Source organism: Festucalex cinctus, chromosome 6 (genome assembly GCF_051991245.1).
Source record: "Festucalex cinctus isolate MCC-2025b chromosome 6, RoL_Fcin_1.0, whole genome shotgun sequence".
Taxonomy (NCBI): Eukaryota; Metazoa; Chordata; class Actinopteri; order Syngnathiformes; family Syngnathidae; genus Festucalex; species Festucalex cinctus.
Genome location: NC_135416.1, coordinates 12,982,775 through 13,007,498, shown reverse-complemented (window position 1 = coordinate 13,007,498; position 24,724 = coordinate 12,982,775). Strand labels below are relative to the sequence as shown.

At 39.8% G+C, this 24,724-nt stretch overlaps 1 protein-coding gene across 1 annotated transcript in view; it reads left to right on the top strand.

Annotated features, from left to right (window-relative positions):
• The first annotated feature begins 7,682 nt into the window (after window positions 1-7,682).
• The window catches only part of dlc1 (DLC1 Rho GTPase activating protein), a 79,693-nt gene continuing 62,651 nt past the window's right edge, over window positions 7,683-24,724 (top strand). Inside the window, exons 1-3 of the mRNA XM_077524010.1 lie at window positions 7,683-9,264; window positions 14,584-14,718; window positions 15,181-15,291. Of these exons, the coding sequence (XP_077380136.1) occupies window positions 7,717-9,264; window positions 14,584-14,718; window positions 15,181-15,291 (1,794 nt within the window). The 5' untranslated portion in view covers window positions 7,683-7,716. The remainder of the gene's footprint in view (window positions 9,265-14,583; window positions 14,719-15,180; window positions 15,292-24,724) is intronic.

Below are 24,724 nucleotides of genomic sequence, written 5' to 3'. Positions count from 1 at the left end.
ATTGACAAGCAAAATACCAATAATGTATGTATGCAAAGTAATAATGTAGCTTGAGATAACAGAGTACTGTCTTAAAAACAACAACAAAAATAACTCATATATGTAAATGCAGGGGGGGGGGGGGGGGAATGTTGGGTGGAAACTGACAAGTACAATTTATCCAGGAAGTTACTTAACTAAATGAAACATAACAAAAGAATAAATAAACATAAATTTAAAATTTAAAACACATAGGCACTGTTCGGTGGCTTCCAGCTGTTTGTCCCTCAGGCTAGAATGGAAAACTCCATGTGAAACAACTTCAGACAGTTTCAGTTTAGACAGCAAAATATCCTATTCAATGCTGCGGGGCAGTTAAGCTCAAAGCTTTCTTTATTTCTTTTTGACCCCCTTCAAATTCAGTTCTTTCTGAGATAGCCGGATGTACACTGTAAACAAGTGGAGTGCAAGAAAGCAACACATAGCAAATGTGTGGGTTTTTCCCTTCACAACTACCACAAAAATGATTAAAGCCCAAAGAATGGGCAAGAAGAACTCGGCCACTAATTTGTTTCGAAACCTGAGAGAAACGTAGGTTCTATTTAAAAAAAAAAAAAAAAAAAAAAAGTATTTCTAATTTAAAACCTGTTCCAAAGGGTTTGCTTGCTTTTAAGGTGTTTGATTTGCAACCACAATCTTGGCTTTATGTTTGTTTATTAAAACCAATTTGAGATCATATTAACAAAACTAATAACATTAACAGCAGTTTCTTAATTAAAGCTCAAAAGCCAAAATACTGAAATGTTACTAGAGTTTGGCGTCTCCTGCTGTCCCAACACTGTTATTACAACTTACGTATTTCTTTTCTTTTTCTGATGTTATTCTTTATTGCAGACGGTCGTCGTTCCTGGTTACACATAAACTTGCTGATGAAGAACGATGTCCTCATTCTTGGTGTTTGCCAGCCAGCTTCCCAGATGCTCACTGCAAGTATTTAGAAAGTCAAGGCAAAATGCTGCCTTTGTTTTCCCTTGGTTTAGGATTCTGTATTCAATTCTCCAGACATCGTAATCGAAATTACCTAGACACAACTCCCTTTTCAGAACATGCCATTCCTAATTTAACAATGTCATCCACTTCAAGCGAGGGTCTCATCACATGAATGCTCCTGGAATGAGTTCACCGTCTCATGGAAATAAAGGATATTTTAATTTCTCAGGGAGCTGGTTGTCTAGACTAGAGTTAACTGTTTAGTACAGAATTCTAAATTAAGGGGTATAATGTCTTTTCACTGGTCCCCTCAAAGATACTGTACTCCGTTTTTCCCCTCGACATTTATTTGACCGTGGACCAAATCTGGACCGCCACATCATATTATGTGGCCCGAGAAAGCAGATTGTGTACGTCAACTTCACTTTTCATGCTAAAATTCTACACATTACACATAAAAAAAAAAAAAGATTAACTTATTTGTGTACGTAGCACAGTTCATAATGTTACGGAGGGAAAAAAAATACAATTTTTTTGTTGTTGTCAACCCTAAAACAGATTTTTTCCAAATTCAATTCTGTCGTCTCATATGGGCAAAACCGTTTCAGAATTCAAACAAATTAGAGATTGATGATCATCTCAGACTGTAAGCATGTAAATTGCTTCCATGCAGGCGAAATTAAAATCTCGATTTAATCATCTGATGAGCATTACGTTGAAGAATGAGAGCAGGTGTTGGGAGGATGCAGTTGGCAACAAAATGCGGACAAACATCACATCACGACGCCACTCATCTCCTGACTTTTTGGGACTCAAAAGTGACAGCACACAAATGCTTTGGCAACAATATCGAAGGACAACACATTTTCCTGGAGCTCTGCTGGAAGAGTCCAAGCCAACACAGCACATGTTTGGCTGAATCCTGGGTGGGTGCGAGGGGGGAAATTGTGAATGCACCACATCACTATTCTGGCCCACTGAACACAAGGATAGATTGGCTCTTATAAACGACAGGACAGGAAGATACAATTGAGTCCAAAGAAACAACTCACAGAATGCCAGCCTTGTGATTACACCCAAGATGTAATTGTTTTGAAGCCTTTTGGAAATTTTGATGAATGATTTTGTTGTGTTGGAACATTACTTGTGTTTTCAGTTTCGCTGTGTGAATCAGTTTTGACCTTTTGGTGAAAACAAACCATCTGTGCACATTCCAAGTTGATTCTCTTCTGCTGTGTGAGTCACGTGTCAGGAAGACAATCTTGAATACTGTAGCTAAACAAGACTAAATGTGCATGAAACTTTAGTTGAAGGACACCAGGTACGAGAGAACAGACCAGATATGGCACCTTTTTCCAGTGCCCTGTCGTCATAAAATAGTCTGCCCTAGATGACACAAAGTCATCTAACCAAAAAAAAAAAAAAAAAAGATTAGATAGATTATTTTAGCCCAGAGATTGTTATGGTCAGTACCCTCAATAACTTGTACATCCTGTTCCCACGGTAAGTTGCACCATAAGCCGTGGTTACAGACCAAGGCCCCCTAGAGTTCCGCCTGCAATTATTTATTTATTTTGCTCATTTTTTTTTGCATACTGAACACACTTTTTAGTCTAAACGGAGCCACAGACAGCTAGTGACGTCTTGTCATTTTTCTCGGTTATTCATTATTGGCAAATTAAGAAAGAAGTCATAGCTTTCTTCACCACATGAATACTAAAATTTGAATGCAGTAAGGGATTCTAAAAATTGTTTTTCAATGCTCAGCCAGGAAAATATAAATAAAAATGACTGCTTCTTGTAGAACACTTAAGGGGAGGACTGTCGTGTCACCTACTTTTCCCTTAATGGGCAGACCCTCTCCGAAACGATTTTCATTGCCAGTGATTTAGAGTGACGTATTTTTCCAATAATAAACTAAAGTAGTTAGGAATGTGAGGCTGTTTCCTTTGGGGCGTCACTGCTCCACTTAAGAAGCCAAAGGTTTTGAACAGTCAGGGATTATGGGGTGAATCACAAATGGGTCATTTCTTGTGACCACTGGTGCTTTCCCATGTGCTGCTTAAAAAGACCGATCCATAGAAATCGCATCCAAATAATATTTGTTATGTTTCTCAGTGTAACACTTTGGGACTTAAACCGCACCACAAATTACAGCCTTGACAGTAAAAATACAAAAACAAACCAAAACTCTTGTCTAAACAGTATTAGTAAAAGAAAAATAACATTACAGTCTGTCATGGTGAGCTGATGTCAGTATGCCAAAGGTGTCCTCATGCGGCCTTTTGCTCCGGACTCACAATGTACTGCGCCCTTAGCAGGCCTATGGAAGCTGGCACGATAGTTCACTGTCAAGTTAAGTAACATTAAGCTACAAAAGAGATGCTTGCGTCCAAAAATGGGTGGTATTTGCAAAGCTAGCCAAGTCACGTCTCCATCCTCCCCAACATCCATTTTCTATACTGCTTATCCTGTTCATGGTCACCGGGGCTGCAGCTGACTTATCCAGATGTTCCACTGTACACCACTGGCTCGACTTGACCTCATTTTGGGGGGTCAGTTTTCCACTTGAAAATAGTATCACAGGGAACTGTGAAAATCATGTCCTATTGAGCGAGGACGAGGAGATTTATTTCTCGGCATGTGTGCATGGAGACTGAGTTCTGCAGTAAACAAAATGGGCCCCTGGAGAAAAGTGGAGACTGTGGATTATACTACTTCAGTGTCAATAGCTAAGACACGGGTAACTAATGTGTGCGTTTATTTTTGTTATCTGTTGCTGTTTATACTCAAATGCAATAGTTCGAATGATGCGGTAATGACTAAGCTACCTTACCAATCAGCCACCAGCAGTTGTTATATCACCCATACAGTTTTGGGTACAAAAAAAATAGTACCTTGCTGTTATGCATCACATTGCCAGTGGAAAAGCATCAATAGTGATTGGAGCTAAAATTATGCAGTGGAGAAAATGGGGGTTATGGCGAAAGGTGAACTACATCCGTCATTAGTTTCCAGTCACTCACAGGGAAATTATACCATTCATACTGAATGTTAATAATGCTTCCAGCAATGTGATTCGCTGGTTAAAATGTCAGCGACTCAGAGAATAGAGAAATATAATAGTTACTTTACTGAGTAACTACCGGTAGTTAATTTTACAAGGCAGTAACTGTGTTACTAACTGAATTAAAGAAGTAATTTGTAACTATAACAAATTACAAAGTAAATTCTGTACAGTAAATTTGACTATTTAGTGTGGGACCAAATAGATTCAGTTTTAGAGTAATATTTACACTTGGAACAGAGTAAAATAAAGTATTGGAAAAAATAAAAGTGACTCAAGTATGGAGGAACAAATTTGCGACCCTCAGCTTGGGAGACAGCCGATCTGCTCACTGAGCCACGCAGGTCCAGCTTTCTGTTAGCATATCACTTGTGTCAGCTGCAGCTGATTCCATGATTCCATGGAATCTACTACTCCAAGAGACCAAAAACAACCTCTTTGGTCTCTTGGAGAGAAGCAAACAGTAGGAGGGGCATAGCTCAAGTGGTAGTGTGTCAGTCTCACAAGTTGAAGGTCATGAGTTCGTTCCTCAACCCTTGAGTGACTTTTAATTATTTATTTTTATTTTACTCTCTTCCTAGTGTAAATCTTAGCCTACTCTTAAACTAAGTCCATTTGGTCTTTCTCTAAATAGAGTCAAATTTACTCTTAATAGAGTCAAATTTACTGTGTACTTTTTTTGGGCAACATGCCCAACGCTAATGTTCACATGTTGATTCTCGCATGTTGTGGGTTGAACATTTGTTTGCAAAATGTCACTGATATATCAGAGTATGACGTACATGGCTTGCCATGTGGTCGCCCTAGGGGGTCTGAACGGCGGAGGGAGGCTTTCGCTTTTTAAATTATAGAGCTAGAGATAGATGTCTACAGGCGGTAATGAGTGGATAGCCTGAGTCATGGTCCGTGTCGGCCTGTGCACTTCAATCGGCAGCCGTAGCCACGCTGAAGCCACTGTGGCCAACCAGATCTGTATTTCGTTACACTGCACTTGGCATAACCGCAGAGTACATCATGTGACATACTACAGAGAATTCTTGTTGAACTTGGATCTTTTCCTTTAAGTATGACCATCTGTGTCCCTTAAGAGTTAAGAGTGAGTTAAGAGTTTCCCAGCAAGACACCCCCGAAAAAAGTCTCATCCGCCGCACATCTGGATGACCCACAGGTTAAAAGGCCGAGATTGCAGGCATAGTCGAAGGGTGTTTCATACCAGTTTTCCAGATTGTTCCTGTTGATCTCTGTGTGCTGCATGATCTTGGTCAATATGGTCACAATTTGAGATGAGTGAAATTCAGCAACAATTCGTTTTAGGGTGATGCAAGATTATTGTGAAGTGATTTCAGCCTCTGGTCCACAGCTGATTCTGTCCGGGAATGTTTTGCTGCTGTTGCGCCTTGCTGCACAGAGACGGAAAGGCGTCGCGCAATGATTAGCCGGCTATGTAGGAAGTAAAAATACTATAAGCCACGTTGACACGTCTCTGTCCCGAAGTGCTTCAAATCTTTGAAGTGTTTTTGTTTGTACAGTTTTATCTAAGTCAGTAGTTTTTGCGACCCCATTCACAGAATATTTTCATTCAAATCACCCGTAAACCAGTGAGCTATGGTGCATTACAGTTTTGTTTTGTTTTGTTTTGTTTTGTTTTGTTTTGTTTTGTTTTGTTTTGTTTTGTTTTGTTTTGTTTTGTTTTGTTTTGTTTTGTTTTGTTTTGTTTTGTTTTGTTTTGTTTTGTTTTGTTTTGTTTTGTTTTGTTTTGTTTTGTTTTGTTTTGTTTTGTTTTGTTTTGTTTTGTTTTGTTTTGTTTTGTTTTGTTTTGTTTTGTTTTGTTTTGTTTTGAGTGTGCCAGTGTGTTTTTAGCAAGGATTATTGTACAGTTACAAGACTGCAAATTTAGGTAAGCATGCCTTAGATAGAACTGCTAAAACAGAGCAATCTGTTTTGGCCCAATGCTCAGGTTCCTACATAGCAGTCTGTGTATTATTAAACCCATTGGTGGGAGCCTTTTTTTTTTTTGCTCTGCTTAGGAAAACGCTAGAAGACTAACAGGTTCACTGAGGCGAGGAAATCATAGTTTTGTGAGAAAAGATGTGTGAAGAATTTTCCAAAATAGCTTTGTAAAATTTGCAAAAGATATGTGAGAGGAGGTAGGGTTAAAAAAAAATGCATTCAGTATGTTGTGCAAGTTATAATCTGGGGGTTGGGGCTGGTAGGATGTGACTCCGACTCCCTGTCAAAATCAGCGGGGAGGAGACCTGATGAGAGAGAGGGATCGAATGGAGAAGACTAGGGGAGGAGTGGGGGAAAGCAAACCCAGCCCCACTTACACCACCCAGCTCTCAGCATTCAGCGTCAGCAAAAACACTAATGTGATCAAGATGGAAGATGTCTTTGGACTTTCCACTGCTCCCGGGCTTTCTGTCTGTCTTTGGGGTGTTCTTCAGCTCGCCGGTCGCTGTGCAGGGAAGCTACCGACACGAGTCAGAAACCTCAAGTGAAGACAGCCAACAACTTCTCAAACGGATATGGAATCATATTTCCTTAAGATTGGGCTGATTTCACTCAGCGGATGAATGAAAAGGCGACTTCCAAATATTTCTGGCGGACAGCACTCGGAGGAGATCTGAAGCCAATTTGTTGGTTATCACCAGATGTTTTACTGTTGACTTTATGGCTTCATAATCGTATCATAAAACAGTGTCATCACTTACCACAAGAAGAAGAAGAAAAAGGAGAAGCACACTTGGTTCATGCAGGTGACTCTCGGTTGTTCGGCTGAATGACACTCAAGGAGTTTCAGCAGGTTCATGCACAGGACGCAGATGACAGTTGGTATCCTCCTGCGTGACTTCTAGGAAACAAAAGGTATAATTATGAACGAAAAACAGAAGTGAAATGTTTTTTCCTATAATAGAATTGCTTGACCATGGCATTGTTTTGAAACTGCATGGAATTAGTAAAACTAAATTATTTTGTACCCATTAATTTGTATTTTTTTCTTTATACTGATAGTCAGACATCTGCTATGTATAATTTTGACATTTTCTGATGACACTAATAAAAAATTGTGACTGCTTTGGTCATACAGTTGTGCTATTTAGCCATAAAAGCAACTCTGTATGTGCTTCGTTTTGTTCATCTGAGTTCCAAATTCACTACAAGAATCTACTGCAAATACTGGTTATCATTGTTTTCTGGTCATGTGTTTTGTGTATTATTCTTTGTCCAATATTGCAGTCATGCAATGTAGTAAGCATGCTAATGGTATTTTGAAAATCTCATTTTACACTACTATAAACAGCAGGCTCAACTCCTATTGGCTTGGGGGTGTTGAGTGAAGGCAAAAAAACTGTAATTTAATAGTTGTTGAAATTTTAAGTTTTAGTCACATGGCTGTCAATGCATAAAATTGGTAATATTTTATTATTTGTCTTCTCACGTCTATATTGAATTCTTCTTTTTCATCCTCAGTCAAAAGCATCCCTATGGAATAGCACTGGCCACCAATAATGCCAGTTGCTATACGCAAGAGAAGTTGGGAGGATCATGTGACTCATCCCTCAGGATTACAGTATAGCTATGATGATCTGGATCTGATCTGTTGCCATGGTGTTGACAGTGAGGGGCTTTGGAGGGGTTCAGGGGCCTCCAAGCAGGGTCGATGGACAAGGTGCGCCTCCATGCCGGAGGGCTGCCACCGACTGCTCACAGATGAGCTGGCTCAGATGCCAGATGTGACCACCTCTGCAGTACATGATGAGATCCGTTCCGAGCATGGGAAGCCGACAGACGCTGTTAAAGCTTCGCTTGAGAAGAAATTCATTTGCAGCCTTCACAAATGTCTGGATGTGCCGCAGAGGGTTACAGAACACCGGAAAACTGCTGCCCATTTTGACCCCATTTCACAGCGTGACAAAAACGGTGCTGTGATTTTCTGTGTAATGGACAACAACGCTCAGGAAACTGTTGATGGTAAAGACGACGCTGGCACAGAGAACCATGATGATGTCTTTAAAAATTCACATATCTCTTGTGATGAGCAACAATGCATCTCTATTTCTCCAAACAATGGGCCTCTACTGTCGCAATCTGCTGCTGGACAGCCTGGCAAACTTCCAAATCATTCGCAAACAAAGGAGGGACATACAGATAGTTACAGCAGACCTCCTGAAATCTCAGAGGTCACACTGAAGTCGAGCTCTGCTGCTCGACACGGACCTCGGAATGACCTCCCAGATGTTGAGGAAGTGATTCCCATCTCTGGCACAAAGATAACCTTGGATATCAGTGTGCTCGATTCACTCAATAAAATGGATGGTCTTCTTGTGATGTCATTGGCTAACAAAGCTGTGGAGCAAATCGTGACCTCAGCGGCACAAGGAAAATGTGACAAAGGAGCAATTGAAACCTGGACCACAGATTCTTCTGACAAACTGGATGGATTAAATAACCCAGAAACTTTAAATGAAAAATCAGGACATGAGCATTTTTCCAGAGACATTCAAGAAGGAAAGCAAGATCCTGCTGGAGCATGGGATCAGGCCCCCGGTTGTGAAATGTCCTTCCAGACACTGCCGGAGCAGCGTGAGTCTGAAACAAGAGCGGTCAAAATGTCCCAGCGGGAGGAAAGTGCAGAAAGCAGCGAAAAATCGACGGATGTCACGTTGGGACCAATCACATCATCTGATATTTGTGTTAAAGTTCAGTGCTGCTCGGTGCCATGTGAGCAACAAGTCTCGAGGACGTCAGAGGAAGACCGCACACAGAAAAACATTACTCAAGAAGCAGAGCACATCTCGGCTATGACGACTGCAAGTCAGCCAAACAAAGTCGTTGATGAAAGCCAGGTCGAAGCAGGCGGGAGCCATGCACCTGCTCCAAAGAATCTCACCAAAACTATTCACTGCCAGAAGGATGATGAATATACAGCAAGTGAAAAACACCCCCAAAACCCGCTTCCACTCTCAGCGGAGGTCAACAATGTGCTCTCGCCGGAGGGACTCCATGGCAACGAAGCCTCTGGTCGCCTCAATGAGTCACCTGGCTCTGAGGTGGCAGATGGGTCGAGTAAGCGTCACACGCAATTGGCCGACTCTAGAACGGGGCAGACGGACAACGCCACGCTGGAGGGTATTCCCTGTGACACATCTCCTGTCAACCCAGCTTTTGATGGAATGCGTGAGTCCGGAGTTCACAAGGAGGAAGGGGTGAAAGTGCGCATTAAGAAGGTAAGGATGAAGATATTGTAAAAGAATATTGTAGCTGTAGAAGCAACTTTGTGAGACTGTTATTGGTTGTTAGTGGTTCAGTGATTAATGCGCCACACTTATAAAGTGTTTCTTTTTTTTTCTTTATAAGCTGACATAAACAGCCTATGAATCATTTTTGTCCCACATTTGGCCAACTTCTCGGAAAAACAGTGACTTCACTCTCACATGTTTACATATCTGTGTGTGTGTGCGTCTGAGTTTGCGTCTGTTTTGTGGTGTTGATATTTGAAATGTTTGTCTTTCTCAACAACTCATTTAAAAAAAAAAAGTCCGATAAGTATTTGCAGACTATGAACACAGAGATTTGAATGCTCAACTTCTTGCCAGGGTGAAAGGTTTAAGTTGCTCGCATAATTGTACACTGGACTATTTACACTCTGTGGTCTGCTGAGCGGGCACAGTAAAGTGCCTAAAAAGGATTTAGAAAAAGCCAAAACACAATTTTGTAATTGAAATATTTAAAAAGTAGTTCAAAGTTGACTTTATTGGAATGGCAGCAAAAAAATAATAATAATTACACATCAAGAAGCACATTTTGGCATTTAATCTTGACTCTATTGTGAACGTGACTGTACATGACAATGATGATGCCTTCCTAGCTTAAAAATCTTAACTTGTACTTTTCTAATGATTTGTTTCTTTATTATTTGTTGCCCATTTTAGTTCTTTCCTTAATAGGATAAATATAGTTATGACTTACGCCCAGGAGGTTGTCTTTTGTTTATTAATCTGGATGGGTTTGTCCCTTTTATTGCCTGCAATTTCCTGTCTAGTGTAGGTATTTCTCAAAAGATGCCCCACTGAGTTTTGTTGAGCATCGTCAGATTGAAAACATAATGATTATTTAATTGAACAAACAAGTAAGAAACTTATATCTTATCAAAGTTTTGAATTACGCACATTTTGTCTAGCTGTGACGCTCCAATATTAAAGCAAATTTCATCAGATCTGAACCAGATTTTTCATCTTAATTTTACAGGGAATCTCACGTCCAGGTCAAATCTGCTTATAGTGTTTACATATGTAAGATTCAGAGGATGAGGGTTAACCACTGTATGAATATCAAAGATAGAGTCTAGCATCATGATGATGATTTTGCAGGTATCAAATGCTTAATTATGCTAATATATATTCATTTCAAAATGCATGTACTTTCTTTATTTTATTTTTATTTCTAAATAAATTATAAATGTAAGATAGCACTCATTTTTAATATATGCAAACCCAATGATCTAAATGAATTATTGATTAGAAGTTGCACAATATTGTATTGTATTAACTTTGGCCACTAGTGTACCAATCTACAAAATCAAGACAACATCATATCTAACTGAAGGAGTTTGTGGCCTGCCAACTTCAGGTTGTTTTTATGTGCATTGTTCATATCATTCCTTATATTGTGTCACTGTGCTTTTATTATACGATTTTGGTGAAGTACTCATTATATTTAATGTCATACTGACAGCCGCAGTTTTGTTTGTCTTGAGTCACCAACCTGGAATAGGCTATGATGCTCAGACCCATGTGAACATTGAGAGTAGCCTTCTCGTCTTTATGGCTGTCTGTATTCTTAAAAGAATGTGTGCACAATTGTTTCAGACATTTTAGTGGATCAACATAAAATCTTTGGCTTTTCTCTTACATACCAGCGGGGATGACGTCAGTCCTTCAGCTGCCAGGAAGTCGAGATCACAGTCAGGTTTTGGTAGGGCATGCTAAATCAGAGCTGTATCAATACCATTGGCTTCTTACACTTTTCAAATAGTGGATTTAAATACCAAAAATCCTGGCATGTGGAACCTCTAAAGAAGGCAATTTGTGTGGAAGGAATTGTTTTACCATATGGTAAATTTAGCCACAAGTTGTTTTTTTTTTTTGTTTTTTTATGTCAGGATTCATTTTATACAAGCATATTGTATATTACTGTTGTCAAAAAAGAGGAAGTATTTAGTCTTAAATATCTGAATACAAAACACTTTTCAAGCCAAAATAGATTAAACAAGATGAATCTTGTGATAGATGATGATGTACAATTCAGCACAAGATGTTCAATTCATGATGACGTCCCACGAGGCTCATGCTGTTGTGGATCGAATTAGTCGAATGAAACCCATCTGGTGCGCATAAGGACTTTAGATCAACTTGATATTGGGCTTTGTTACTGTGTTTATTTGTTTTAGCAACAAGGCCTTATCCTGACCTAAGGGCCAATCTGGCTCAACAGTCGTCTATCTGGCAGGAGACGACTTGGCTATAAAAGAGTTTTTTCTCTCTCTCTCTCTCTCTCTATTGCAGTCTGTCTCAATTTGTGTTCTCATTTCACAAGAAAACTCTCATCTTCGTGCACCGCTGCAACGCTCACAATTTTTTTTAAACAATGCACTTGAAAAAAAGAAAAGAAACAGCAATAACCAGGTGTATGGAGAAAGAAAGAAAGAAAGAAAGAAAGAAAGAAAGAAGAGAGGACAAAAGGGAAGTGTCCAGCAGTTTAGTGTGGGAACTGTCTCGCATCAAAAAAAAGAAAACAGGAAGTGGGGAGGAATGTAATGGGATGAGAGAAAAGGAGCACCCAAACCACCAGAACTCCCCATAAAACGACACAGACTTTGCTCTACACTTGTTTTTCACTCTGCTGTTATGTGGTTGCTGTTGTTGCTATCTCGAGCCAGATGCGTTTGTTCATTCAGCGAAGCCTCGTGAAGATGTCATTGTTTCGCCATGACAGTGTTTCATTGTGATACTGCACTAAAGGCAGAACATGGCAATGTGCGCCGCTACCAGCCTGGAATGTCCGTGAATGCACAAATGTGAGAGATTTTGCCATGACCCGCATTATTGTCATGTGTTCTGAGTCAACCGAATTGGAGCAGGCTTTGCTATGCTACTTGGACACTATCTTGGAAAGAAGTCATAACGACGGCGACACTCAAAATACAGGTCACGTATGACCACGTATAAACCCTAAGATGCCGATCATCTTCAAATTTTGTTAGAATATTATTGACAAGGAACTTAGTGGTTCGACCTCCAAGTTCTTAAATTAATGCTTCTAAATTCTATTACCTTTGTTGGGAGTATTTGAAGTTTAGTGTTCCTCTGTACAGTATTCACCAGGGGCCGAGCCATTATTTATTCATTCATCCAAGTCATTCACCCACCTCAAAAGGTTCAAAATTTCCTTGTTCTCAATTTGTGGATCGGGGCACAAAAGTGGGTTAAAGTATCACAGAGCCATTTTGGGTGGGTAGCAAAAATTTGCAGGAATTTATGACATTTTATTGTTAAAGATGTTAAAATTACTGCAGTTGACTGGCAACCAGTTCAGGGTGTACCCTGCCTACTGCTCGAAGCCAGTTGGGATAGGCTCCAGCACCCTCGCGACCCTTTTGAGGAGCAAGGTTGAGAACATTGATGGATATATGGATGGATGGATGGATGGATGGATGGATGGATGGATGGAGGGATGGATGTTAAAATTAAGAATACATTTTATTTGCAATTTCATCAGTTTCTCAATAAAGTGTGTCGTTAAAATATGATCCACAAGAAATTTTAATGGTTATTTTTAAACAGTATTTTTTCTAAATTGTTTTTCATGTTTACTGAAGTGGGTCACAACAGTTGAGAACCAATGCTATACATGTCCCTAGATCATGGCCAAGTAAGATAGCCTGTGTAAATAAAGCCCCTCCCCTCTCTTCAACTAAGTTCCTTTGCACCAAGACGGCGCCAAAGCAATACTTTTATATTAGATCGGGCTTTGTCCTCAGCGCAGAAACAGTGAATAGATGAAAATGGTGAATTTGTGAATTGTAAAAATGTGTGTAAAACAGTACTACAGATGGAGTTCTGAGGACAGACAGGATTGTATTTGTATTGATGGCTACTTATTGTATTGCAATAAATTTTAATCACAACTCACACTCCCCACACAATTGTTAAGTAAACTCCAACCACATTCAAACATATTTATGATTTGTACTTCTTCGCCTACGTAATTGAATGTGATTTCCATTAATGTATCACTCTTAAAGAGCAGATGGAGACTGCATGGGCTCACATTCAGACATTGCAATGTACCTTTGCAGCAACAGCGACACACAACCTAAGTCGAGCATTGTCCTATTAGCTCACTCTCATAACGTGTTTTAACGAGTTCTGTTTACGGCGATTAGAACAAAGTTTGTTTGGTGCCAATGAGCCAGCCTTGTGATGTCATTTGTTTGTTGCGGTTTTCGTGTGAAAGGAGGCTCAAAATGTTAGTACCACTCATTGTTCAAGACAACCAGAAGGAAATGAAAGCATGTCTGACTTGAGTCTAACAAGGCCTTTTATCATATTAAAGATTAGAGAAGGGCAGAGTTGGAAAGTGGGACTTGCCTTACTAGAGGAACACCACCTGGGGTCACTGTGAGGCTTTTAATCACTATTGAATGGAGCACTGAACTTGCGGTGCAGGTTTATTGGGTACAACACAGCTGTTGTTGTCGTCTCTTGGCCCACCATGCAATGACATAGTTTGCTATTAAGCAAACAATTATTTGGGCTTAAGTAACCACAAAGCCAAACAATCAAAGCAATAAATTACATTACATTACTTTATATTTGTCATTAAATGAAGACTGCTTTCAATTAAAAAGGTTTATGTTGTTGTTTGTGTTATAAGCATGCTGTCCAAACAAGGATTTGCCATCCATCATTCATATTATTGTATCTCAATGTACAATGTTTTGTATATTGTAGCTTTTCAGATTTTCCTTTTTTTTCTTTTATTTGAAGTGTGTTTCAGACAGTATGTCAATCCTCAATCTGACTCACTTAAAAAATAAAAATAAAAAAAAAATCAAGATTTTTTTTTTTTTTTTTTTTTTACAAGTTCAAACCGTTTCCACATTTATTCAACATTTCAAATTTACATTAGCTTTAATTATTTTTTTGAAAAGACTTTTATGGTACATGGGGTGGCATGGCTCAGTGATAGACTGGTCATCTCCCAACCATGAGGTCGTGGGTTCGATCCTCAGCCCCATTAGGACCATGTTGAATCTCCTTGAGCAAGACACTGAACCCCGATTTGCTCCCAGTCGACATGGCAGCAGCTGACCGCTGGTGTATGCATGTTTGTGTGAATGATACTTTGGGCACCAAATGGTGGAGATAAAGCATCCATTTACAAACACGGAATATAAGATGACTTGAATTATATTGCGGATGTCTGCATCTACAAATATTCTAGTTTCATCTTACTTATCCCTCTTTGAAATAATGTTCTTTCAGCGAGACCATGCTCGTCTGGATTCGATGGTGCTGCTAATGATGAAGCTGGACCAGTTGGACCAGGAAATTGAAAATGCCTTGAGCGCCAACTCTTCCATCGGCAGCACACCCACCCTCCCGCGTCGGAGACAATTGGTACGAAGCTGCAGTTTCAGGCTTTAATATTTATTCTACACACAATAACTAGTTCACAGATACAATTTGCTCATCTGTCCTTTAGTGGTATGCAGACATATCATGGAATTAAATGTTTAAAACTACATGTTATCAGCTCCTTGAACTTTTTATAATCCATTACAGTAAATTTGTTAAACAGCCGTGCAGTACATTTGCATTTCATCTTTCAGAGCTGTTTAATTTCAAACATTTATTCACTGCAATCTTTAGTTAACTTTTATGTGCAATACATTTTTAATGTAATCATTATTACAATAATATTGAATATATCTTTTAGGAATTTGAATAAAATTACTGTCTTGGTGTTGATGAACAATGAGGGCCTAATATTGATCATGATTGTGGTACTTGGGAGGATGAGAATGCAATAATATTGGAGTGCAAGGGATAACACAGACATTGTGTATTTTATTGATGCAGGATTTTGATTTGGGATCTGTACCAGTAGCATCATACATGCAGTATTCTCATGGCCCTGCTGCCCCAGCTACAGGCACACCATCATCCCTTGGAGCAAAACCGAAGAGTGGGGTAAGTCAGTCTTTCTAATCCATCTTGGAGTGGGGGAAAAAAAGGCTTGTATAATAAAATATAAACATTATTACGACAAATTTTATGACGATTGTACTAACAGAAATCCATGCAGTCTGTAATTGAAAGCCTGATATAATTGTTTTCTCTTGATCCATCTTCTCTTGTATTGCCCTGTTCATCCTTAGGAGTAGCCTTTAGTCGAAACAGATTCCTTGTGTAATGGTTTTGACGAAAAAGAGCAAACAGACTCTTTGTGTTCATGCACTTACTTGGAGTCAAGCTTCCAATTGTCGGAATCTGCCAACAGTGAAAGCTTAGCCAAGCAGACGTTAAAACTCTATAATTAGCCGCTTCCAGAGATCGAGACCCATTCGCCCCCAACAAAAGGGGTCAAGGGGTGCCCGCGAGTTGAGACACCAGGAAAGGGGAGTCACGGGGGATGCGCTTCATGTGAGACGTCCCTCCTCAAAACCCTTTTGCTTGCTCACTTAATGACATTGTCAACCTTGCTTTATCTGAAAAGCAAAGTGAACACAAAGCGGATGTGTTTGAAAGTATATAAAATAATGTCTGTTCCTGTTTTTGTTTGCTAAATTGTAAGTTATGCCCTGAAATGCTTCTGTTGGGGAAAACAATTCTTTTATCAAATTCCAGCATAATCTGTTGCGATTCCATGCTCACATAGTACACCACAAGTTTTCAAAGGACATAGGGTAATTTTAGACGAACCATGGAATGCGACATACATATGACCTGTGATGTTCTATGTATGTGGGCAACGCTTCCCACAACCTCCTTTCTTAAAGTAATCCCAAGGTAACTCGCTATAAGCTTGAGTAAACATTGCTTTCACAATAGATTTTTATTTTTTTTTTTAATACAGTGGAGACCCTATGGAGACCCTATGGAGACCCATATGGAGTCATTAATGTGAGGCAAAAAAAAAAAAAAAAAAAAAAAAAAACCCCTGACATCCACTTAATCTTTTTAGATAATACAAGTCAAATCCTTAACATGATGTAAAAATAACTAGTGACATACACCATTGTTATAAAATATTTTTGAACACAGCTACACACTATCCAGATTAAGCTATAGGCCCTTGCCATCCTTTTACAAAGCAACCTTTATTTTGGGAAAAGTATTGAGACAAACAGCACTTGGACTTCAGTTCATGTTGGCACCTGAGACATTTTTTCCAAAGTCTTGTGTCAGATTTGTAGAACATACTGGGGGAAAATATGTATGTGTGTGATGATTTATGGTTTGGTCACTGGAGCCTGGGTGAATTTGCATTAGCATTCCTTCCATCCCGTGCAGGGATAACTCATGTTCGTGCTATTGCTGTCAACCTTACACCCACTGGCACAGTCTGTAATACTTGGGTGTGATTGTACCTAGTACATACCTGCACCATTCTGCCTTTTATGTAACTATGATAAGTGTGGAGTTGGTGGGATGTGGCTTAAGATGTTTTTGATGAGTGAAGATTCATACATCAAGCTCTATATCACTTACAGTATTTGTATTTTAACTGCTGTGGGTGGAAGCGAAAGAGATTATCAGCTCCTTGCCAGTATGCCTATTGTTAGGTGGTTGCTATTCTTGCACCGAATTTGTGGCTAATCTTGAGCGGATGTTGTGTCACAGTAGGTGTTTTGTTCTCAGTGTGCAACTACTATTCTTTGACCTGAGTGTTTTTGTTGGCAAGTTTCTTTTATTTACTTAGTGCAGCAGGTGTCTCATAGTGGTGTTTGGCTTGCATTATTGTCTTGCAGCAGGTGGGTTTTTGTTTTATTTTTTCATAATCTAATGAGCTTCGTTTCCACCGTACGCATTATTTTTCATTTATTTTTTTAAAAACAGTCGTGAAATATCTCATACTTCCCCCCTTTTCAGCCTCATTTGTTGGGGTACTGTTCGCAGTAGTGCGGTGTAGACTGCTTCTATCAATGAGAAACTCAGACAAATGTCACTTCTCTGAGTTAGGTCACTATTAAAGCACCATTTACAAATATCACAGGCTGAGAGAGTACACATCAATATGCTATCCATCTACAGTAATTCTGCTTATCATGGTTCAATGGTGAACTGGAGTCAGTCATGGCTGACTGTAGTTGAAGGCAGAATATACCCTGTACTGGTGTTGGTATCGAAGTGTTTCATTTTTCAGTAGTGGTATTACGGAGCATTTTAGTTGTGTGAATGAGTTTTTTAATAGTACCGGTTTGTGTGGTCCCGTTTTATGTCCCCGATGGACCCCTTATATGTGCTAACCATGTTGCACCATGCTGCCCATAGATTTGTAAAAGATCGATCATCTTAAGTAATTTAAAATGTAAAACAAATATAAAATGTATCACTTGTTTTTCAATAGATTCTGAAACATTAATGTAACTCGTTGGCTTTTAAGTCATTACAATATATATTTCTGGATGTAATCATCACTGACAAATTCAAGTTACGTGTGGTGTATGAGCCATTTGTTTTTTGCATCTATTTTTAGGGGTCAGTGGCTGCAGAGGATATGCCAAGCCACAGAGGCGGGTGGAGGCTGCTGACCCCTGACCACCTTCCTCTGAAAGTTACAGTCGGAAACAACATATCAGTCACCTTGAGTGCTGAGCTTTCTCACTAGCAAGACGTAGATGTGACACTAAAAAAAGAATGGACTGACTGTCAAATTCAGTAAAGGGGTGTTTAAACCAGCACTCTCAGATATGGTGACAGCTGCTATTCCATAGGAGAAAGCCTCATCCTAACATTCCATAGCAGGGAAACTTTTGACCCCTCGCATGGATCAGTCTATAAAATCCACAACACAGCAAGCAACGTGGCCAAAACAGTAAAGACAAACAGGTTGAAAACTGTTATAAAATAAGACTAAAAAGTACAAATAATACAGTGCAATATAGGCCTACTGTAGTTATGTATTTTAAGTGAAGCCTCAAGAACCGATACAGGCTGGCAGTTTTTCGGTAAATGTGTGGTGCTCATTCGCATGGTGTATGCCGTAAAGTCGCCAACTGTAATTTTTTTCGCAATGGTCCATTTCAACCACTGTGGCTGAGTCATGTGTGGTAAGCATGAGACTATGCTGCTCCAAATATAACGTTTGTCGTCTACGTTGGTGGGGTTGTCAGAATTTCATGGTGAAATCTGAATCTCTCAAATTTCCGTTCTGGACTTTTATGTTTTTTGGCAGGAGGATTTGGTGGAGATATTTTTATTTCAATTTGATGAGTACTTTCCTTCTTGTCAGTAGGTTATGTATGTGCATGGCTCTTTATCTGTCTGTAGTTAGTGGACAATAGAAGAGCTGTGGTTTGCGTGCTAAGGTCGCAAGCAGATCTCTGCTCTGTCCTTCCTCTGTTCCGGTTTGGTTGCCTCTCAGTCCCCAAACATCCTTTAACCCAACCACACCTCTTCAAGGTCCTGCAAAATGCTTAACTTAGCTGCCTTTTCTTTATCTCTGCATGTCAACAACCAGTCCGAAGCGCTGAGATAGTAAAGTTAGCATTTACTTTGCTTGAATCCAACCACTTATTCTGAAACTGAATTCCAGTGGTTACTCTGGCCACGACGGCCACTTTAAATGGTGTCATTGTCCCCAAGGTCACTCCTCACTCGGCTTGGCAGAGCTGTAATAACGAGACAAATACGGACCTAAGAAAAAAAAAAAGCGAGTATGTGATACAGGATATGGAAATTGAACTTCTCAACTCTCAAAAGGAAATCATGTTTTTCCATTAATTTCAAGATTTGAGCACTTCAGGAACAGGACGGAGACTGTGTACACACAGCAAGTAAAAATCCTGCCACAGTTTCACTTTAGCCGTAAGTGCTAGCTAGCTAGGTAGCTGCCAGTTGCATAGAAGCACCTCTAGCTAAAGCCAAACTGTGGCAGGGTTTTCAAGGTGTACTTTTATCCCCCTCCCAAACACAAAATCACACCGCCAAAATAGTCCATCGTTAAAATGCGTTTCATCAGAATGTGTTTACTGGACACCCAGTGTGTGTTTTATGGAATGGTGCTTAAATCACATCCCAAGTATGTTGTATTGACTTCGTGTTTTTACAATAAATCATGTGTCAGTCTATGTAAAGACATCACTCTGCTGCTTTGTTGCTAACAACCACAAATTGGTTGGCAGTGAGTCAGTGAATCGAAGCCCACATTTATTTGATAACTGAGACCGTAAAAAGTAAATGGAATAGTTACTCAATGATGTACATGTTGACACTAAATGTTATGGATGACTTTAAAAGGCAGGCATCTGGAAATCCCCATGCAGCTTGCAGATAATGAAGCGCTATAAATCCCAGAAGTGACAAACAAACTGGCACACGCATACACATACATACACATTGTGGTTTCTGTGAGTTGCGGGGACCTTTGGGGCTTCTTGGCACTCTAATGGAGAATTACATTAACGTCTGTGGTCATCACGAAGCCCCGGCCTCTTTTTTTCGGCGTACTTTGCATGCTGTGTTGGCCAATGTGGAGCCCATCCACACGCTTCATTTACTAAACACTTTGCACACCTACTTTCAAGCTTTCATTGATGTTGTTTCACATTATTCACATTCGATTATCCTTTTCCTGGCTGTCAACTGGCCCAACTGCCCCTTGCGCACTGCTAGTTTGTAACCGATGTTCCACACCAGCTCAACAATGATGTAATCTATCATGGATTACGACATCCGTGATTGGGTCCGAATTCATGGCACTAATGACACCCCGCAGTTGCCCACTCATGTTGGGAAGCATCAGCCCTGTGTATTTACACAGTGACTGAACATGGTTCCTCGTTTCAAAGGTACTGAATCTGCTTTAAATCCACCACTGCGCATGTGTCGCCACAAAACCTTCCTCGTAAAAAGGCTTTGACAGTAGGCACAGTGCATGAAGTCACTTCCCTGTGCAACTTTAAATTCCACTGGTTCACCCGCTTCTGACTCCCATGACTGCAGCAACGTGTGCACAATTTACCCTGTTGATGATGCGATCAGCCGCTTTTTACAATCCTGTGACTGCATGGGGAAAAAAATATCACATTTGTTTGTGACATTTGATTTTATTTATTTAAAAGGGGACAGTGCAATTTAATAAAACACAAAGGAATTCATGAGTTAAAAAAGCCAGAACATCAGAAACATCAGACCAATTTCAGAACAACAGAAAAAACATCACATTCATCCTTCGGTCCACATAATCTAAACAATAGAATCACTTGACCTTAATAAGTACAATACCTTAGAGATGTATTATTATTATTATTATTATTATTATTATTATCATTATTATTATTATTATTATTATTATTATTATTTACACCTTTTAAAGGTTTTTTTTTTTTTTTTTTTTTAGGCAGCTCGAAGAGATTAATTGCGGATGTTTTTAGATTATTAAGATGTGAGATAAAAATGTTTTGGGTTGCAAAGTGTGGTCATGTAATAAATTGAACTCATATTTCAAGACATAACTGGGGTTGCACACGCACACATGCACAAAAACATTATTATACCATAGATGCTGAAACATGCGCTGAGGAATGCGTTTTAAAAACTCAGGTGAAAATGTGGAATAACTCATTCAGACTTTTGCTGCAGGCCTTTGTTAACAACTTTGTATTTGAATTTGAGTTCCTAATTCTTGCCTGCTTACATGTTCCCTGGAAGCTGATTTACTTGAATTAAGGTAATGGTCTGTAAACATTAACATATAATTATAATTTAAAAAACGAACAAACAAACAAACAGACAAACCATTCCTGATTGTAGACAAGTGTAGGCTATCCCACAGTTTATTATCTACTGACCTAGATATCTTAAATGCATTGCTGGAGTCAATGAATAGTCTTCATTCTTAAATTACAACAACAACAACAATTTAAGTAAATGCAATAAAGTTTGGACGCAGCTATGTGTAGTCAGAGCTGCTATGGTGCCACAGTCGTCTCCGCAAGTAGGCAAACGTAATCCCTCTGCGTTGTTAACCGTCTCGGTTTTCTGCCAACAAAGCGAGTGGCTAATCAACAATCTGGCATTGTTAGTGCAGTTGGGATTATGTGGATTATCTATAACCCAAGTCACTCAACCACAAATTACACCTGGTGAGTTTGGTTTTAAAGTATCAGTTGTAAATGTGACTAAATCTTATGTGCCTTCTAATGTGATAGAATTGATAAATCTTGTTGTTATTTATTTTAATTTTAAATATCTGTCCTTTGCTGATTTGTAACTTTATAGTTGTATTTGTGACGCTTTAATTCTTACCCAGGGTTTAACATTTCAAGTATTGAGCCAATAACCAAGCAAGCATTGTCAGATCCACCAAACACCAAAGCACAATGTACAATGCCTCACAAAAACAAACAAAAAGCGTGCAGGAACATATTTAATGGTTAAATATTGAGCATCTACTGAAATTAATACAACCTTACAGCACAACATCAATACAATTGTAAAGCAGTTAACTAGATATTCATCCTTTTCATCGCGCCATCTGCCTCTCAGTGATGGATATGATAAGTTAGTGCGTGTGCCTTTTCAATCTGAGAGTAGTCAAAAGTTACTGCCTCACTCGGGGATGAATTCCAAGGGTGGTTCAAAGCATTTACCCCAGGGGCCCAACAATAAATCCCAATTGGACACTGCCTGTTTCTTGTCATTACTCTTGCAAACAAAGTTGTGTACATATGTCATGACTCTGGACCACAACTTTGTATCCATGAGTCATCATTATGTACAGTGCTCAGTATAAATGAGTACACCCCAACAGGTTTGTAAGAACACCTTAAATTTCCTGTCAGAAAAGAATTAAGATTTTCTATGGGATGCTAAACTACAAAATAATCCCACATATGTGGGCCAATTATTGCAAAAAAGATTTATGAATTAGTACCCACAAAAACAGTAGATTTCAATAAAAAATTATCAAAGTACATTTTGCATAAATAAGTAGACCCCACTGCCCTGCGATTGGCTGGCAACCCCGCCTCCTGCCCAGAGCCAGCTGAGATAGGCGCCAGCACCCCCCGCGACCCTTGTGAGGAATAAGCGGTCAAGAAAATGGATGGATGGATGGAAGTAGACCCCACGAAAAAGACCGACAACTTGTTAATTCCGGGCGCAGCATGTTGCTATCCATAACAGTCATGGATGTCATAGAAAATACTAAAAGTTGTAGTTTTTGTTGTGGAATGCATTCATTTTTTGCATTAGTTAATTTGATTAAACTGAAGATTTTGAAATTATGCATTCTATTACCACCTTACTTTCATGTTGTGAGTTAAGTGCATATTCTACAGAAAACATGTTGTCAACATTTTGGAAATTGTTCTTATTTTCAATGAGATATTGAATAAAAACTTTGTAATTTTTCAAAGGGGGTGTACTCATATATGCTGAGCACTGTATATAATGTGAACAGTGCAGTCAAATGTCATTTTCTGCTCTTCATAGTACAATCTGTCATTGTACCCTACAAGCCTGAGATGAACAACATGGGGACATTTTCATTTATTCTCTTAAAGTGGAAGTCAACCTTGAACATTTCCTGACAATAATGTGTTATATCACTCACATGTCTAAACGTGATGTACTTATTAATAATACACTTGTGGAATATGAGTTACGTAGAAAAATCTAGCAGTTTTTATTGATATCAGAAGGAGGCCATTTTGCCACCTGCTGTCGACTGAAGATGACATCACAGTTGCACAGGCAACAGCCAATCACAGCTCACCTTCTTTCTGCAGCTGAGCTGTGATTGAGCAACGCTGATGTCACCTTCAGTCAACAGCAAGTGGAAAAATGGCCACCTTCTGATATTGATAAAAACTGCAGACAGGAGCTGGGGGTTTGGTGCATTGCTCAAGGTCACGGTGGTTCCCAGGAAGCCACTCAGCTGCATTCCTCTCTATTAAGTGCATTGTTTTTTGTATCCATGTTGACCCCAAACTCCTCTCCAAGCATGGTTGAGTCACTGCTGTTTTCTATAACAATTATCAGTTTGAACCAACATCTGGACCTTCACATTTCAGTTAGAAATGGTCATGCGAAACAAAGTTATCGCATCATTTCCTGTTGACATACTCCAACTGCGACATATGGAAGCTATCAAAATGCGTTAAGTGGAGGGTGAAAAGTATGAGCGAAAGCGAGCAGGTGGCGGAAAGAAGTGTAACATGAAATTGTTTCCCACGTCTCCCAGCACGTGTACGAATACATTCCTCTATAAGTGCAGGGAAACAAGAAGACATCATGCCAATAAAACAAAAAAAGCGAGGAGCTCCAGATAGAATCTCAAAGGACTCTGTTCCCCTCGGCCGCACGCACACACTTTTACGCTATTTCGAGTACTGGAGCCAACAGCTTACCTGAGCCATCTGCATTAATTTGGTCATTTGTGTTAAGCGCTGGAGAGAAAAAGGTTTGGGTTAGCTTGAGCTCCCCCTAATCCTTGGCCAGCAGACCATGGGTGGTCACACACACCACAGCTGCACAGCAAGCAAGAGGGGGGCTCGAGCGGGTGCGAGCTGGAGTTATGATGGACTAATTAGGTCTGTTTTACAAGAGAACTGTGATGACTTGATTTATATGAGTGATTATTGGACATAAGACATATCGGTATCTAACACATGACTCCTTCAGCCAGTATTTGATCTGGCCTTCATTACAATGACACCAAATTAATTAAACCTCAACATCATCTAACCCACAAATGCTCATAATACACGGACGCGGACCCAGCATCGGTTTGTCAGTCCGACACACATTTCTTGGTCGTTACATACTCACACACGTGCAAAGCAAATATACCAAACCTCCTTTGCCCCAACACAACCTATTTCCAGTAAATTAGCGGCAGTAAATGAGGCAGCTGACGCCTGTTGCTTTGCAGCTTACAGCTCCCCAGCGGACACCTGACACGGCCCCGAACAACCTGGCCCCCGGCCCGGGACCAACCTGCTCTGTAGCATGTCGGTGGGAAATTCAGGGTGAAACGAAAATCAAGAAAATATGCGCCCACGGTGCTGTGAAAACACTGGTACTCACTGGTACCCATTCATCCGCATTCCTGCACGGCTCTGCAGTCTCTCACATTTATTTCGCTGTAATTGCTATTATGAGGGAAACACAGAGTTGTGTGGAGGGGAGATTTATACTGTGTAAGTGACTTCATGGGTCAATGACAGGAACCCGTGGTGTGGTGTTTACACAATAGCAAGGGCACACACTGTTGAACTGAAATGTCTTGTTAGCGGCGGACGCAGACCTCCCATATGGAGACCTTTATTCATTCCCATTCCATCTTCAAGCGCCCATTGGGCCTCAAAATGTTGTGCAAGGTTATCTCCTCATATTATCATATATGGATTAACTGGGGGGATTCGAGTTACAAAGAAGCAGACACGTAATAATA